The sequence below is a fragment of the Pelmatolapia mariae genome, linkage group LG9 (assembly GCF_036321145.2).
Source record: "Pelmatolapia mariae isolate MD_Pm_ZW linkage group LG9, Pm_UMD_F_2, whole genome shotgun sequence".
Lineage (NCBI taxonomy): Eukaryota > Metazoa > Chordata > Actinopteri > Cichliformes > Cichlidae > Pelmatolapia > Pelmatolapia mariae.
In genome coordinates, this window is record NC_086235.1 from 26,367,648 (window position 1) to 26,385,540 (window position 17,893).

The following is a 17,893-nucleotide window of genomic DNA, read 5'->3' on the forward strand; positions in this document are numbered from 1 at the left end:
GAGCCTATTCAGAGACAAGTTGCTTCTCCCAAAGTCAAAAACCAACAGACTTAAAAAGTCCTTTGTCCCACACGCCATCAAACTGTTTAACTCCTCACTGGAGGGGAGAGGGAGGGGAAACAGGGGCAGGAACAACTGAGCTGTAGTGCTTTTTTACACTGTGCAATATTTGCAGTATTTTTTTTTCTTATATTCGACTGTGCAACAATCACTGTGCAATATACTCACTCAAATCTGCAATCCTATTTATCCATATTATATATTCTGTATTTATATATGTGTATATGTGTATATTTATGCTTATATCCTTACTCTCATTCCCCTTATTGTATCTGTAACATGCAACTTCTGTCGGTGCTGTGCTATTGGAAACTGAATTTATCGGAGGAACCCACCCAAGGGATTAATAAAGTTTCATCTATCTATCCATCCATCTGTCCGTCTGTCCGTCTGTCTGTCAAAAGTAATAAAACAAGTTTTAAAAAGATACTTTTTCATTTGATTCAATTTTATAAGATGGATTATGCAGAAAAAGTAGAATTGGGCTAAAAGGTATATTGCTTTATTATGTATTCAGTTGTGTATCATGTTTTTAAAAAGTAACTAAGTAATAACGTAACTAATTACTTTTGAAAATATTCAGTGAAGTAACAGGATTACTTTCTTGGAGAAGTAATCAGTAATTAGTCAATAATTACTATTTTCAAGTAACTTTACCAGCACTGTTCCTCAGTTAAGTTGCAATAGCCTAGGCTGCTAAATGTTTCTTCTCACCTTTTCCCACACACTATGTGTTTATACACCACTCTGCCTTTAATTATGAGTCATTAAGTTCTGGCTCTCTTCCACAGTGTCTTTATCCTGTCATCCTTCCATCACCCCAAATGGTCACAGCAGATGGCAGCCTCTCCCTGAGCTGGAGGTTTCTTCCTGTTAAAAGAGTGTTTTTCCTTCCCACTGTCAAAGTTTAATTGTTTGGGCTTTCATTCAATTATTGTAAGGTCTTTTCCTTACAGTATAAATCATCTTGAGGAAAGTGTTATTGTGATTTGGCATTATATAAATTGAACTTAACGGGAATTGAAAAAGGAGTGGACAAGACGTGCTCAGTGGCTCCTGACAAGTCCATCAGCCACCTAAGTCTCCTACCATTCATCCACCCCGATGCTCTCTCAGAAGGTTCAAATTAGTTAATAATCTCTAGTGATTTAAGCTACATTAGCTAATGCTTTTAACACTATTTGGTAAACAAATAAAAATAAGCAGACACTTTTTAAGTCACAGCAAAATGCCAGCATTGTCTGAAAAGTTTGAACTTTTGTTATATTTCAGTTACAGTGTGTTTTAAATCTGTGTCACTGATTTTTGTGTTTTCAAATGACCTCTTTGCCTATTTTCTGCCACAGTACCAAAAGACTTATTAGGTCAGGGGCATCCAACTCCAGGCCTCGAGAGCCAGTGTCCTGCAGAGTTTAGATATCAACCTGGGTCAACACACCTGAATCAAATGATTAGTTCATTACCAGGCCTCTGGAGAACTTCAAGGCATGTTGAGGAGGTCATTTGGCCATTTAAATCAGCTGTGTTGGATCAAGGACACATCTAAAACCTGCAGTACACAGGCCCTTGAGGCCTGGAGTTGGACACCCCTGTATTAGGCGATTGATGACCCCCCTGTGTGAGAACACTGTAACATCATGATATCAGCAACACTGGACATTCTATCCTGTACTGACGTCAGTAGACAAGTTATATTACTAAGATGCTCTGTGATTACTACTATAAATATAATTATTTTTAAGGGTTCTCAGATTAAATTTGCTTTAGCACCACCAAAATGATTTAAACTCACCTATAGTTGTGATTAAAACTTTCAGGTTTAAGGAAATCAAACATTTCCTCAATTATTTGTGTTTTCATAGCTCCACAAGACCTGTGCAGCTACTTGCCTGCTGTATGATACTCTGAGTTACATATTCTGTAAAAGTCTGCAAGCTGGGGCTAACTCAAGTTAGTGAAAAGTATTTGCATGTGTGGGTAATTTTGACAGGTAATTTTAAACTTCAAAAATGTAACGCCTGACTTCCTCTATCACAGGATATTAGCAAACTAATTGTACTTCCGCAGAATATTTGTCAACACCTATAGCAAATATGATCAAGCAAACTGACATTGCACTTTCTTAAACAGTATGTCCTCTTCTGTGCTTCCTTATTCTAACAACAGTTAGGCGACATGTTTCCCTGTAATTCTGGTTAAGAAAATATGTTCACTTTAAAAACTTCTCCTGAGCTTTGTGTGAACATGGTGATAGTCGGCATGTTACTGATGGTCCTCTTTGTTTCAGGTGAGCTGTTTGTTCACTATAAAGGCATTATTGGATTCATTTAAATCATTAACAGCTTTAAGGAACAAAATTAAAAGGCTGATGGAGAAGCTTTGTTTTTCATACTGTTCATAGTCTGACAGGAAATTGAAAGACTTTTTGTTACCAACAGAATCAAAGACATGTTATTCATGTTACAATAGATTGTATTTCAAGCAACAACAATGTAATTTAGCATCATTAATCAAAAATGGCAGATGGTGAAAATGTGACTGTCAGTTTTGGATTATCTATTATAAATTTAATTTTACATGAAAAATTATTTAATTTTAGGAATTCTTTGATTAAAGTTTATATCTTAAGTCCTATGGAGGACAAATTGAAATAAAACAAGTTAATGATTGTAATAAAATTAATCAATTAATAAGTTAGTTGTGACACTGTATTTACAGCTGCTTTGGCTGGTTGTCCTGATGGAGCAGACCTCTTCATAAATGCATCAAAGAAGCTGGAAGCACTGAGTGGATCTTGTTTGCAAATCCCATGTAGCTTCAGACCCAAAGAAGAACAGAAATTTATCAGCACAAGTGAAACCTTTGGAGTGTGGATTAAAAACAATTCTGATATTACCAAAATCAAAAACAATGTGATCTTCAACAGTAATGGAGTAGTTAACATCTATCCAATGAGTATTACTGGAAACCTGAGTCAGAGAGACTGCACCACTCTGTTTTCTAATTTAACCACCACATACACAGACACATACTTCTTAAGAGTAGAGAGAGAACCATTCAAGGCGAACGCTGCTTGTGATCCTCTTCAAATAACAGTCAGAGGTAAAAATGGAAAATGTTGATTTTTTTTTTTAATAGAATTATTTTTTCACTTTATTGGGTTTATTTGACTTGCCTTCAATTCAGTTTCATCAGCATTTGTTGGAGAAATATTATATTTCAGTCATAATGATTGTCCCAGAATACAGTTTAATGTTGGTCCAATATTTTATTATTAAGCTAAAAAAAAATACTTAGATAAATAAATACTCAATAAATCGTGACTTAAATTAAATTAATAAAGTTATATGTAAATTTAAGATAAGATGAGTGGTTTAGAGATTTTAAACACTGGTTTAAACTGCAGTGTGCTCTGTAGCGATAATATGTTTGTGATATAAAAACCACAGATTCTCCTTGGAGGCCCAATATTACAATCCCAGGTGATCTGAAGGAGAAGGAGTCTGTCACTATAACCTGCTCAGCTCTCACTCCCTGTCCACACTCCCCTCCTCAACTCACCTGGAATCTCCAACAAGACTCTCACAACAAAATAGAGAAAAACACAGATGGAAGCTTTACAACTAAAATCCAGCAGAACATCACTCTGTCAGACACACATGATGGAAAGAAGATCAGCTGCTCTGCCAGATATCCTGTGAACCAAGGAAAAGACACCAAGACAGCAGAGACAGAAGAGACTCTCAGTGTTTCATGTAAGACAATCACAGTTTGTTGCTGAACTGAATCCTCTATATCCCTTTAGCGTTCTACTCAACCAATTGGTAGAGCACATTTTCAGGACCTATATCTAACTCAGGCTTACACTGAAATTGACCTACCGTATTGAGTCTTTTCTACCAATTGGTTTACATCTGTAAAGCCAAAAAAATCCACCAGATGTAACTGTGAATGTAAACGGTTGGCTCTTCTTATCCCTCACCCACCAGGAAATCAGAAACAAAAATCCATCCAACATATTTTGAGTGTTTTTCATGAAACTAAGGTAGGAAGAGATAATTTTTTGATATATGATAGTGTTAAAGGACTTACTAAACAGATGTATGTCACTTGACAGCATTAAAAAAGTTAAATTAAATGTTTAATAATTTTTAAAAAAGTGGTCAACCAAACGGTTGATTTGTCATTTAAGGTGCTAATGCTAACATAACCTAAATGTTATTAAAATTGATTATTTGCCATAAAATCAGACCACTAAACCTATATTGTTTATCCATTGCTGTTGGTAAATCACATTAAGTGTTAGTGCAGCAAGAATATGCTGAAATAATTTCCTCATCAGTCATTTTTATAACTTTCTGAGTTAATATTAGTAAATATAGTAAAAATCAAGAATAACATGTGGAAATAACAAATATCACAACTGATTACCTTTTAACCTGATTACCTTTTAAGTTGTCAAAATTATAATTTCATGTTTAACAAGTACTATATGGACGCTAAACAATTATACGTCTTAAAATCACATGGTCCTGTGGCAGATTCGCGAGCAGTGTGTCATGATACCATCATCACAGTGTATTTGAGGTCATGGTTTCATATGAGGGCTGGCACTCTCCACCAGTATACTGCCAACAACCCAGATGAGTGGGGCTTTAAATGTTTAAATTTTTCTGCCAAGTAAGTTCATTTGGCATCATCCACGACTTGCTGCTGAATCAAGGGGGGTCTACATTCTTCAATGCTCCCCTCATTAAAAAGGAACAGAAGCTACCTCTAAGGGGACAAGTTGTAAAAAAAACCCCACTATGCAACCCCATAAAAGAACCTCAGCTCTTAACAAGTTTCAGCTTGATCCAGAACTTTCACACCTCCTTGGGTGTCTGCCATCAGCTCCCCTGATGGCAGACAAAGACGTGATGAAGAAGGGCCATGGAGCCTGTTATTACAGGATCACCATTCCATGCCCATCACTCATCCCTGTATATAATTAGCATATGGGAGGAATTAAGCTTTCTGATATGCTATTACACCTGTATAAGACAAGTTATAAGTTACAAGCTAAGGAGATGGCATATCCCACTGTTCGGATACATCCTTGACTTGAATACCTGGTCTACAAGAGGGACTGTGCTCTACTGGACCAGAAACTGCGGCTCTCAAAAGGTTTTTGCTTGGCTGTTTTTTTGTTTTTTTTGTTTGATATAATACTTTCCTTTGATGAAATGAAAACCAGCAGTGGTCACTGGCATGCTACTAGAAATAACCTGTATCCAATGCCCTGGATAGTTTTGTTATTAATTTAATTATAATTTGGCAATTTATTAGATTTTTTTCAACTGTATTATCTACTGTACTTATATTTGCATGACATTTCATACTTTTACCATTAAGTGACATCTCAACCATTTGGTAGAGATCAATATTTTAAAAACTACAGGGTCTATTGAAAAAAAAATATTGATTGTGGTTATTACTCACCCAAATCAATAAGAAACACAAACAAAACAGTTTTCCATTGCTTTTTTCTTGGTGTGGATATCATTTTTTCTTTTTTCTCTTTTTTCTCCAGATGCTCCTAAAGACACCTCAGCATCCATCAGTCCATCAGGTTTGGTGTCAGCAGGCAGCTGGGTGAACCTGACCTGCTCCAGCAGAGCCAAACATCCAGTCAGCAGCTTCACCTGGTTCAAGAAGAGCAGAGATGGAGCTGTGAAAGTATCTGAAGGAGAGATTTACAGCTTCAATGTAACAGATGGAGGAGTTTATTACTGTGTGGCCACTAATGATCTGGGTAATCAGACATCAGCAGAAATTCATGTGACTGTTGGAGGTATATGTACCATAGTTCCTTTTTCCCTTTTTACTTAAAAGTGAAACATCACTTCAAGTGGAAATCGTGCACATTCTGCATCATCTGTAAACATTAAATTATATGTTGCATTGCAGGTGAACAGTCAGGAAAACTCTTTGGTGTCTACACTATAGTGAAGACTGTGGGAATCATACTGCTTGTGAGCACACTGGTCTTATTTGAGTGGTGAGTGAGTTACAGGCTAACTGATTTAATTTCACTTTTCTTTTGGTTCTATTAAGTAGATGTTTGTTATTAGCTGGTTTAGATCAGGACGCTTCAACAAACCAGAGACAGAAAGCGTTCACCTGGACAGAGCTGCATCACAGTCTAATAATTAAAGTGTCTGCAAGAAGAGGATAAACATCTCGGAGATCAGCAGTGTTAACATCTGCATGCTGACACAATGTAATGTTAACATTTGGATGTGAACCCTTTTGTTTAAGTTAACTAACATTTTAAGATGCAAATCTATGACTGGACTTAACATTTGCTGACTGCTGATATAAAATAATCACTGTCTGAAGCTTTTATAAACAATCAGCTGTCTGCTGCACAAAAAAACACACTGTGGTGTTACTGTGAATTTTTTGTGCTGAAGGCACCACTCCACATATGATGAAAGATAAAGTGTCTGTTTGTGACTGATTTACTTCACTGGTGAAGAAGAACTGAGGAGTTAAAAACAGAACCTTACTGAGAAATTAGATAAACAGGAAGCTGCAGACACAGTTTCAAGCAGATCTGTGAGTACAGACATGAAGCCTTTTGCAACAACATTTCTTAATCATGTGGTTGGTGACTCTGTGTATTTATTCATTCTTTGTGTTCATGTTTTAAGATATTATTTATGAAATGAGTACATACAAGAAAATGTCTACATGCAGGTCATTTCTTTGGATGTCAGGACCCAGTTTTCCATAAATAACATTGCATTGTAACAAGTTGATCAGTGTCATTGTTGTGCCTGACTGGTCGTTCTAAATAAAGTCAATATATACATAATAGAGTTGTTGTTGAATTAGCAGATCAATCAATAGAATGATATAACCATCAACACTCCTAAATAATTACATTAATATACAAATACAGATATTTTATTTATACAAACACAGAAATGGTTAGCATTGTTTCTTGTAGTAATTTATTCATGGAATTGTTTCATATTTTTGTTTTCATAGGTGATAAAGTTTCTGACAGTCCAATCTGTGGACTTCACAACAAATATGTTATTTATTATTATATCTAAGATTATTTTTATATATAATATCTGTCTTATTAATGAACATTAATGAGCGCTGGTGTTTTAGATGCTAGAATGATGTTTTCTTTCACTCACCATCTTACTAATCGCTCTGACACTATGGTGTTCATTCTGTGTGTGTGTGTGTGTGTGTGTGTGTGTGTGTGTGTGTGTGTGTGTGTGTGTGTGTGTGTGTATGTGTGTGTGTGTGTGTGTGTGTGTACACAGACTACGGCTCCACATTAAATGATGACGACATCATCATCAGTGTTGTTTTCAGTCCTTCTGTTTAAAAAGTGGGGGCTGGGTAGGTTTAACGTTGTCATAGTTTTTATTCACACCCGTGCTGCTAGTTATGTTTCTATTGCAGATCTGTGTGGATGAAATGTTCACATTCAGTGTTCAAATGTTCAAAACAATGTCACATTGATCACTATAAATGATAAATATCATTAGCTGCAGGAAAGAGGTGGTGCAGTGGATTCAGGGGTGGTGCTGTGGAGGCTGGCTGGTCCAGCAGCCAGTCTAGTTATGGTTCTCCTATTTCTATGCAGTAGTGCACAGGGCTGTCAAGACAACAGCACAGATAGACCTGGTGGGCACTGCTGAACAGCGAACAACACTGTATGTAAACAAAAATATTGTTAACATATAAACCATGTGTGTCACGTGCATGTGTGGGGGTTTCATAGTGGCAGACGTGCTACACACCACCGTTCAACTACTGGCTGCATCTGTATGTAGGTCACTCGTAAATCTGTTTATTAAGTTCATGTCTCCATAGGACAATATAAAAACACTGTAAAACAAACAACATAAACTACTGTAAGCTTTCTGGTTTGGATGCTGTGATGATGTTCTCATTAGTGTCTCTTCACCAGCTACTTTGTTCCTCCAGGTTTTGTTGGGGAAACTTTGCATAATGAGGACGCTGTTGGGTCATGTGATGTGTTCTTCCTGTGACTTCCTTTTATTTAGCAAACATTCAAACAGTCATTTCATCTCTTGTTGCTGGACATTAGTTTTTGATTTAAATCCATTTGGAAATGTGTCATTTGTGATGAACTCTTGTGATGTTACTTCTTTGGATCTGAGAAACTTCAGGCTTAGCTTCAGTTCTTCCTTCAGTCTGTGAAAAAGAACAAAAATAAAAAAAATGAAATAGAGTACGATTATTCCATACTGCTGATTTCGAAATAGATTTACATTAAATTATATTCTTACTGTGGCTTTTCCCAACATAAACTCTGGAAAGTTTTGGAAGAATCAGGTTAAGACATTGTCTTCAGTTTAACCCTCTCAAAGGTACCATCCAAGGGGCGATAAGGTGTTCTCAAATTAAAAAACAAACAAACAAAAAAACAGCTCTCAGTAACATAATACACAAACATTATTTGAATGACTATCATAAAATTGTAACTGATTTTGATTTTCACTTCTTCTAAAGAGCTATTATAAGTTCCTTACCCGAAAAAGTTGACCCTGTTCATCTGGTTGTAGCGTTTTCAGTGGGAGAAAGATTTTGTCACTCATCCAAGTAACTTCTTCATTCTTAGCTGACTGCAGGTTTCCTCAACCTTAGAAACAGTACATTTGCACAATGACTGAATGACAATGACTGGGTTAACAGAAAAAAGTGATCAAATCTGCTGGGTCAAAAATATACATACAGCAGTGCTAATATTTGGTTACATGTCCCTTAGCCATTTCAACTTTAATTAGGTGCTTTTGGTAGCCATCCAATCTTCTGGCAAGCTTCTGGTTGAATTATTGACCACTCCTCTTGACAGAATTGGTGCAGACCAGTTAAATTTGATGGCTTTCTGACATGGACTTGTTTCTTCAGCATTGTCCACATGTTTTCAATGGGGTTTAAGTGAGGACTTTGGGAAGGCCATTCTAAAACCCTTATTCTAGCTTGATTTAGCCATTCCTTTACCACTTTTGATGTGTGTTTGGGGTCATTGTGCTCTTGGAACACCCAACTGCACCCAAGACCCAACCTTCGGGCTGATGATTTTAGGTTATGTTGAAAAATTTGAAGGTAATTCTCCTTCTTCATTATCCCATTTACTCTCTATAAAGCACCAGTTCCATTGGCAGCAAAACAGCCCCACAGCATAATACTACCACCACCATGCTTGATGGTAGGCATGGTGTTCTTGGGGTTAAAGGCCTCACCTTTTCTCCTCCAAATATATTGCTGGGCATTGTGGCCAAAAAGCTCGATTTTTGTTTCGTCTGACCACAGAACTTTCCTCCAGAAGGTCTTATCTTTGCCCATGTGATCAGCAGCAAACTTCAGTCGAGCCTTAAGGTGCCGCTTTTGGATGAAGGGCTTACTTCTTTCATCGCAGCCTCTCAGTCTATGGAGATGCAAAAAACGTTTGACTGTGGACAATGACACCTGTGTTCCAGCAGCTTCTAATTCTTGGCAGATCTGCTTTTTGGTGATTCTCGGTTGACTCTTCACCCTTCTGACCAATTTTCCCTCAGCAGCAGGTGATAGCTTGCGTTTTCTTGCTGATCGTGGCAGTGACAAAACAGTGCTATGCACTTTATACTTACAAACAATTGTTTGCACTTTTGCTCTTGGGACCTGCAGCTGCTTTGAAATGGCCCCAAGTGACTTTCCTGACTTATTCAAGTCAATAATTTGCTTTTGCAGATCCATGCTGAGCTCCTTTGGCTTTCCCATTGTAGCGTTTGTGGGCGTTTGTATCCAACGAGCCCTATTTAACTGGCCACAGAGAAGTCACCAGCTGTAGTCACTCATAATCACTCACAAGAAGTTAAGAGGCCATGCTATGAAGCTCATTTCACTCACAACTTTCTAAGTCACCAAAATTGCTGTTGATTTACTCTTTTATTCTCTTTGGGGTTTTTTTAACATTGATGTACAAAGTGTAAAGTTTAAGTGAGGGATATGGCTTTTATTTAACTCATTTGTTGTTTCATATTGATCTTGTTTTTCTATCAGGAGAGCAGAAGTGTATCTCCTTCCCTTCTTTGTAATTTACTGAACTGTTCAGAAAGTTATTTACTGCAGTACCTCCACCAGAGTCTGCTTACTAGATTTAAATCAAACTTTCTATTTGTTTCATTTTATAGAATCAAAAAAGTGAAGAGCTGGTTGTTGAAGAGCCAGCAAGTAAATCATAAGGAGAAGAAGAAAACATCCATTATGCAGAAATCAGCTTCTCTGTGCTGAGAAATGAATTTTCTATTAAGTTAAAAGAAACAAATTACATCCTGCAGCTTTTTATTTTCAACTTTAATTTCACACAAATAAGGGACTAGTTTACATGACAGTAGAGAAGACTGAAGATTAGAAACTTTTACAAATTGTATCTATTTCTTCATTATTTTAGTTATCATCATGTTCATACAGTATTTGAATGCTGGCATGCTGTGTGTGCTCTTGTATGTTTTATTATTTACAATGTAGACATTTTATTTATCATATGAAATGCTGGATGTCTTATTCATAGCTAAATAAGTGGATGAGAATTTTTATTTTGTCTTCAAATTTCACAGGTTGTTTTTTATATTAGGGTCCACACTTTTTGTAGTGGTCAGTTTCTCTTTTAATGGATTTGTTTTATTGTTTGAGGGTTTGTTTGTATTTTTTTGTTTTTGTTTTTTTTTACAAGAAAGGCTGGTCTATAGGTCATATTATTTATTTACTATGCAAAGTTCCTTTGGTGCCTTTAGTTCTGATCTTATAAAATCCTTAGAGTAATTCCTGCTTGTGTTAACATTCTGTTTCCTCAGTCTTGTCTCCTGGTTTCACTTTTGTCTCTGTAAAGTTTGCATGTTGTGAATCTGCCGTCTGTTAATTCCTGTTTTATTTTGGTGCTCGTTGGTCTCTTGTGCTTTGTATCCAGTTCTACTTCCCTTCTCTCGTGTTTATTGATCAGCTGTTCTCCCACCTGCAACCTTTCTCCTTGTTATCCTGTGTACATATTGTGTCTCAGTCTTGTTGTTCTTTCTTGTGTTCTCCTGTAATTAAAGCTGATTTTAAGTTTATTTCTTGTTGTCCAAGTCCTGCATGTTGGCTCCAACTCCTGCTTTAAAACTTTGACGAGAGTCAAAATGGGTTTGCTCGGTTGTTGAACTACTACATCCTTTGTGTTTGCAGTAGACTTTGTTGGTAAGAACATAATTCTCTCCAATGTTTTTGTTACACAGTGAATCCTGGGAGGGTGAAATACAAAGGATAGTGCGGTATGTTGAGCTTAAAGTCAGTTTTCAATGTCTTATAGGCAGTGTTGGGTAAGCTACTTTAAATTAGTAACTTAGTTACATTACTAGTTACTTCTATCAAAAGTAACTCAGTTACTTCAAGTTACTCGTTACTTTCAGAGTAACTAGTTACTAGGGAAAGTAACTTTGGTTTTACTCAGAATTCTCTTGTTAATGTGTTGCTTCCGTAACTGGATACCCAGCCAGATTGCCAGTCTTCTATCTTGCTTACTTGCCACAAGTGCACTGTGCCACCTACCAATAGAAAGGAAAAAATAATGTGCACATTTCCACGAGAGAAATCCCACGCCTGGACCGCCATTGACCACCGCATGATTCTAGCCTGCTTTTTACATCCAACACAAAAACTGCAGTCATGGTGCTTTTGATTGTACTCAGAACTTGGAAATTCTGCCTTCTGAATAGGAAGATGTAGGTAACACCAGACTGCAGATGAGCTGCATACAGAGCTGGACTGGGACAAAAGAATCGTCCCGGGCATTTTGACTAGAGCCCACCATTATAGGAAAAATCATAAAGCCTTTGAATGAAAACAAACACTGTTGTGACAGTGATGTACACTGTTTTGATGGTATATATGTATCAATCTATCAATTGTTTGTTGTAAGACTCAGATAATTATTTTTTTAAAAGCGAGACATTTTAAATGAGAATAAGAAAGAAAAGTATTTCCTTGTCCCCCCCCCTTTCCCTTTTAATGCCCTACATGGACCCCTGGCAACACTTTGCTAGACCCGCCCCTGCACAGTTACCAGCTGTCAGCTACGTAGAAAAGGATCCTGGTGTTATTTGTCTCTCAGAAACAGTTCATAACTTCCCTTCAACTCATTCATGTCACCTAAAAAGTAAACCTGTTTCTACATCACCTGTTCAGCTCTGATGATTCAGTAAGGACATCTCCTGGTTTCATCTTCATGTTTCCCTCTCACCAGATAACCAAACCAACATCATGACCAGCAGCTTTTACAGCTGTGGCTCCAGCAAACATCAGTTGATACTAGAAATTAATATTAAATAAATTCTAACAACAGCTGATCAAGCTTAAACGTGCTGCTGTTGTTTAGCGCGACATCCGCTGGTTTCCTCTTTCTGGCGCAAAGTGAGCGATAAATAAACAGGAGAAAAGCCGATCAGCTGATCATTGATCAGTTTCATGATTGAAGTAGCAACAGGAGAGGGAGGGGGAGAGAATGAGAGAAGAAGAGGCAGCTGTGCAGCGTAAACACAGAATAACTCCAGCTTTGTGTCTTTTTCATTGTAGCTGAAGTTCGGGACAGACTGTGTTCCTTTTTACCTCAATACGAAACGCGTAATATTTTCTCTGAATACCAGACGATTCTGTTTTTTAGGGGACGGTTGGCAACTCTAATAATTAACCATATGAACAAAATAAAGTTCAACATCAGTGACATAGCACCCACCCACCTGTATAGAAACTCCGTCATGCTAGCTAGTAGGCAGTACGAAAATGTCAGCATAATGAAAATGAACTCCACCTAAACTTGGTTTATATCTGACTCAGTTAGACTGCAGGTCATAACTTCTTACCTGAAGTTCAGTTCACCTGACACTCGGACCGGCGGCCGCTTCAGGTCTCTCCTCTTGCCTCCCTTTTCCTTCATCCACCTGCTGGCCTCCAACACTTGCTAATGTTATTGAATCTGTGGAAGCTCCACGATAGCCACCACACGAAGTAACGAATAACGAGCCTGTCTTAATCCCAGTAACGAGTAACGCGTTCCTGGTTTTGGCATAATAACTAGTTACCGTGCTCGTTACCACAATAATAACGTAGTTACTGTAACGCGTTACTTAATAACACGTTAGTCCCAACACTGCTTATAGGTGATTATCTTTAATCTGTCCAAATCACCATAGAAGCTCATGGTGAACACACAACCTGGTCCACAGTGGGTTATGTTCAGAGTTTTGGTCTAAAATTGCAAAAAAGTTCCACATGTTCACTTATTCTTGAAACAACAGCATGTGGTACAGATCACACTGCAAAAATTGAGAAAAACTGAAACACTGAGAAACACCAAAGCTTCAAAGTGAAATTTCTTTTTGTTTCTTTTTGTATTATCAGCTGTGTAAACTTAATTGTGTGTGTTAATTTTTCTTGGTATTAGACTATTACTAATACTGTCCCATATATAATCTTCTTAAAATTAACAAATTTCAGTCCTCTTCTTGATCAAACTGCATGATTAACATTTTTATCTCTTCAAACTGGTTTCATCCCACTGCAACAGCATCATTTTTGAAGTGATTGTACAAAGCATCTTACTTGACCTTTGCTCTGGAGAGGTCAAAGTTTGCATAGTGTTTATCCACTCTATTCCTCAGAAGCTCTCCATCCTCCAACATGATTAATAAGGACAGATCATTAGAAAGGATGAACACGACTGATTGATGAACAGAATACAGATCGGTGTTTGGCAGTTAGACAGGTTAGAAAGGGATAAGAGCAGGACCCCCCGGAGCCTAGACGCTGATGGTGAGATGTAAGTGGCTTGAATGGAGCTTGAGTCATGAGAGGTGGAGATAGGGAGGAGGTGAGTAGCACAAAGGCATCTGCGAAGGAGAATGACAGATGCGCAGTAAGATTTAAAGTGCGGGGCAGAATGCTGATTGGCCTGAAGAAGGCTGGAAGAAGGTGATAGGACTAGACCAGTGAAGACACAAACAGCTTGACAGAGTATAAGTACTCTGGCAATATGCTTCTAAAAGTGTCACTTATAAAAACGATCAGTCTATAGTACTTTGAAAAAGGTGAAATAATTTTAAAAGATCTTAAATACTGGATTGAAATCAGTTGCAAGCATCATAAAAGGAGTCCAAAAGGGCCTGTAGTGCTTTGGCACAGTGGCTAAAACAAGGTGTTGTTAGACACAGCAGCTGTGCCGACGTTGCAACAACATTTCAAAAGAATCTGACACCACTGAAGATTCAGTTCAATTCAGTTTTATTCTAGTGTACCTACCTTTAAGTAAGGAATGTGAATATAATTACATTGTAATTGAAAATAATATAACTTAGAATTCAATTTAATTACAGGGAAATTACAACCTTTATCATCAGCCATAATTTTTTCAAAAATGTCCAGTTCATCTGGAAACTGGTCTACATCTGCAGTTTTACAACTTTGTATAGCTAAACAGGAAGTGGCAGTCCTGGAATTACCTTCACATGGACAATGTTAAAAACCTAATAAATGTACTGTAAACATTTCACAAAGCCCCCAGCCTTAATTTAACTCCATTACACAAGGACGATTTAAATCTCCTATGTCATAACACAGTAACTAAAGCATCTGCAAGAGAAGCTAAACATCTACTTAACTCAAACTAGAAGGATAAAGTGTCTGGTTGTGGCTAATTTACTGATAGCAGGAATAAAATGATCTTTATTTTTTTTCAAACTCTTAAGCTCAGGTATCAATAATCAGTTGTCTGCTTTTGCTGCACAACAACTAAATTGCATTTTCTGCAATGTTAGTGTATAGTTTTTGTTCTGACCAAACCACTCCAGATGTGATGAATGATAAAGTGCCTGCTTGTTGCTGATTCACTTCACTGATGAACAGCTGACAGAGTAAAAAGGGGAACATTTAAGTACATTGGGGAAGTTGGTCAGCTGGGTTCAGACACTGTTTTTATGAGCTATGAGAAAACAGACACACAATATTTTGTGATATAAATTATGTGTTCAAGAAAGTTACATCAAGATTTCCTTCGTTTTACTACAGGATCTGATGTTTTGTAGCAGAAAATTACACTGGAACAAAATGATTCACCTGTTAGTGATTTCAGTTATGTGTCTGATTGATGTGAATTAAGCAGTCATAAATATCTAATACAGTTACTGTAATCTACACTGACCTACATCTTTTCAGATCATTAACTTTTCCTATATTATCAGTGTACAAACTGTGTTTGTGATGTGAAACCACAGATTCTCCTTGGAGGCCCAATATTACAATCCCAGGTGATCTGAAGGAGAAGGAGTCTGTCACTATAACCTGCTCTGCTCTCACTCACTGTCCACACTCCCCTCCTCAACTCACCTGGAATCTCCAACAAGACTCTCACAACAAAACAGAGGAAAACACAGATGGAAGCTTTACAACTAAAATCCAGCAGAACATCACTCTGTCAGACACACATGATGGAAAAAAGATCAGCTGCTCTGCCAGATATCCTGTGAACCAAGGAAAAGACACCAAGACAGCAGAGACAGAAGAGACTCTCAGTGTTTCATGTAAGACAATCAGAGTTTCTTTCTCGATCCTGTCAACTCATCATGATTCAATGAAACTCAGTTGTTTAAAATGAATAATGATAATCTGTGTCACACATTTCTCCAGATGCTCCTAAAGACACTTCAGCATCCATCAGTCCATCAGGTTTGGTGTCAGCAGGCAGCTGGGTGAACCTGACTTGCTCCAGCAGAGCCAAACCTCCAGTCAGCAGCTTCACCTGGTTCAAGAAGAGCAGAGATGGAGCTGTGAAAGTATCTGAAGGAGAGATTTACAGCTTCAATGTAACAGATGGAGGAGTTTATTACTGTGTGGCCACTAATGATCTGGGTAATCAGACATCAGCAGAGATTCATGTGAGTGTTGCAGGTAAAAGCCACTGATGTGTTACATGCTCCTGTTTCTTTTTATCCATTCAAACTCCAAACTTTAAAAATAACTTCAGGTAGTAACCTTTGTATTTCTTTAGGAGACAGACTGTGGCTACTTCCTGGAGTAATCATTGGGATCGTTGTACTCTTACTCTTAATTCTACTCTGCTTGATCATCTTTGTTTGGTAAGTATCACACATCAAAGCAGAAAAACACAATTAGCTACTCTCACAGATAATTTAGCTACACATTAAAAATTTCTGTTTCAAGCTGGGTAATCAGACATCAGTTCAATTCAATTCAATTCAATTTTATTTATATAGCGCCAAATCACAACAAAAGTCGCCTCAAGGCGCTTTATATTGTACAGTAGATCGCACAATAATAGATACAGAGAAAAACCCAACAATCATATGACCCCCTATGAGCAAGCACTTTGGCGACAGTGGGAAGGAAAAACTCCCTTTTAACAGGAAGAAACCTCTGGCAGAACCAGGCTCAGGGAGGGGCGGCCATCTGCTGCGACCGGTTGGGGTGAGAGCAGAGCTTAATGTGACTGTTGGAGGTAAAGGCTGAAGCCACCGATGTTTTTGTATGCGCTTATCTATTTTTTTCTTCTTCTTTTCTTGAGAAACTCATTTCATCTCTTTGTTTTGTTTTTTTCAGTGCTGTTTAGATTGTACAATTAAACATGATGGTGAAAAAAGAACATAATCTGTTTAACTCATGTGTTTTTTCATATTTATCTTGTTCTTCTATCAGGAGAGCAGAAGAGTGTCTCCTTCCCACTGTGGCTACTTCTTGGAGGAATCCTTGGGATTATGTTACTCTGCTTGATCATCTTTCTTGTGTAAATATTACATCACAGTAGAAAACATGATAAGTTAGTGTCACTGACATATTACCTGCATGTTAAATTATCTGTTTACTCGTGCATATATTTAACCTCAAACAGAGGATAGTTAAGTCATGTTGAACTTTCTCTTATATCTTCCAGGTGCCTAAAATCAAAAGATCAAACTCAACAACAGACTCATGTAAGAAAATACTCAACTTCTCTGTAATTTATTGAACTGTTCAGAAAGTTATTTACTCTAGTACCTCCACCAGAGTCTTACTAGATTTAAATGATGCAAAACTTTCGATTTGTTTAATTTTGTAGATTCAAATAAGTGAACAACAGGTTTGTGAAGAGCCAGCAAGTAAATCAGAAGAAGAAGAAGAAAACATCCATTATGGAGAGATCAACTTCTCTGTGCTGGGATATGAAGCATCAACTGACTCAGATCAGAACAGAGGACAGCAGCAGAATACATTGTACGCACAGGTGAAAGTCAACAAGCCAAAAAACACAGAGCGCACTCACAACCAAGAAGAACTCTACTCTGAGGTCAAGAAAAAGTTATAACATTACATTAACAAAGTGTATTAAAGAAACACACACACAGAACCTTCACACAAAAATGTCATCTTTACAGATCAAGTTAAACCAACAAATCACATCCTGCAGCTTTTTATGTTCAGCTTTAATTTCTAACGTCTATTTTCATGTGTTTTGTTTTTAGCTAATTTTTAAAATGTGCAAATAGTTGTTGCAGCTCTCCAATAATGAACTTGTTTAGATGACAGTCAAGACTTTTCACCCTTTGGGGTTTGCTGTTCCCGATCTGTTTCTATTTTGTAATTAAAGCTGATTTTAAGTTTGTTTCTTGTTTTCTGAGTCCTTCATGTTGGATCCTCTCTGCCAACTTTGACAATAGCCACCAAAATGGGGTTGCTAGGTTGTTGAACTACTACATGCTTTGTGTTTGCAGTACAGTCACTGAATGTAGAATTCTCA

At 37.4% G+C, this 17,893-nt stretch overlaps 2 protein-coding genes across 2 annotated transcripts in view; one reads left to right on the forward strand and one right to left on the reverse strand.

Annotated features, from left to right (window-relative positions):
• Window positions 1-17,893, reverse strand: part of LOC134634170 (vascular cell adhesion protein 1-like) — a 383,264-nt gene that overhangs the window by 331,081 nt on the left and 34,290 nt on the right. The gene's annotated exons all lie outside the window — the stretch shown is intronic.
• Window positions 2,242-17,461, forward strand: LOC134634169 (B-cell receptor CD22-like). The gene is made up of 9 exons (XM_063483230.1): window positions 2,242-2,347; window positions 2,779-3,162; window positions 3,510-3,815; window positions 5,633-5,893; window positions 15,378-15,683; window positions 15,790-16,050; window positions 16,151-16,238; window positions 17,051-17,090; window positions 17,216-17,461. Exons 1-9 carry the CDS (start codon window positions 2,266-2,268, stop codon window positions 17,459-17,461), a joined length of 1,974 nt encoding a protein of 657 aa, XP_063339300.1. The 5' UTR covers window positions 2,242-2,265.

Coding starts and splice junctions, on each gene's coding strand:
- LOC134634169 (XM_063483230.1), top strand. CDS start 2,266: ATGTTCACTTTAAAAACTTCTCCTGAGCTTTGTGTGAACATGGTGATA. Junction 2,348..2,778: donor GATGGTCCTCTTTGTTTCAG/GTGAGCTGTTTG, acceptor CTGTATTTACAG/CTGCTTTGGCTGGTTGTCCT. Junction 5,894..15,377: donor AATTCATGTGACTGTTGGAG/GTATATGTACCA, acceptor GTGAAACCACAG/ATTCTCCTTGGAGGCCCAAT.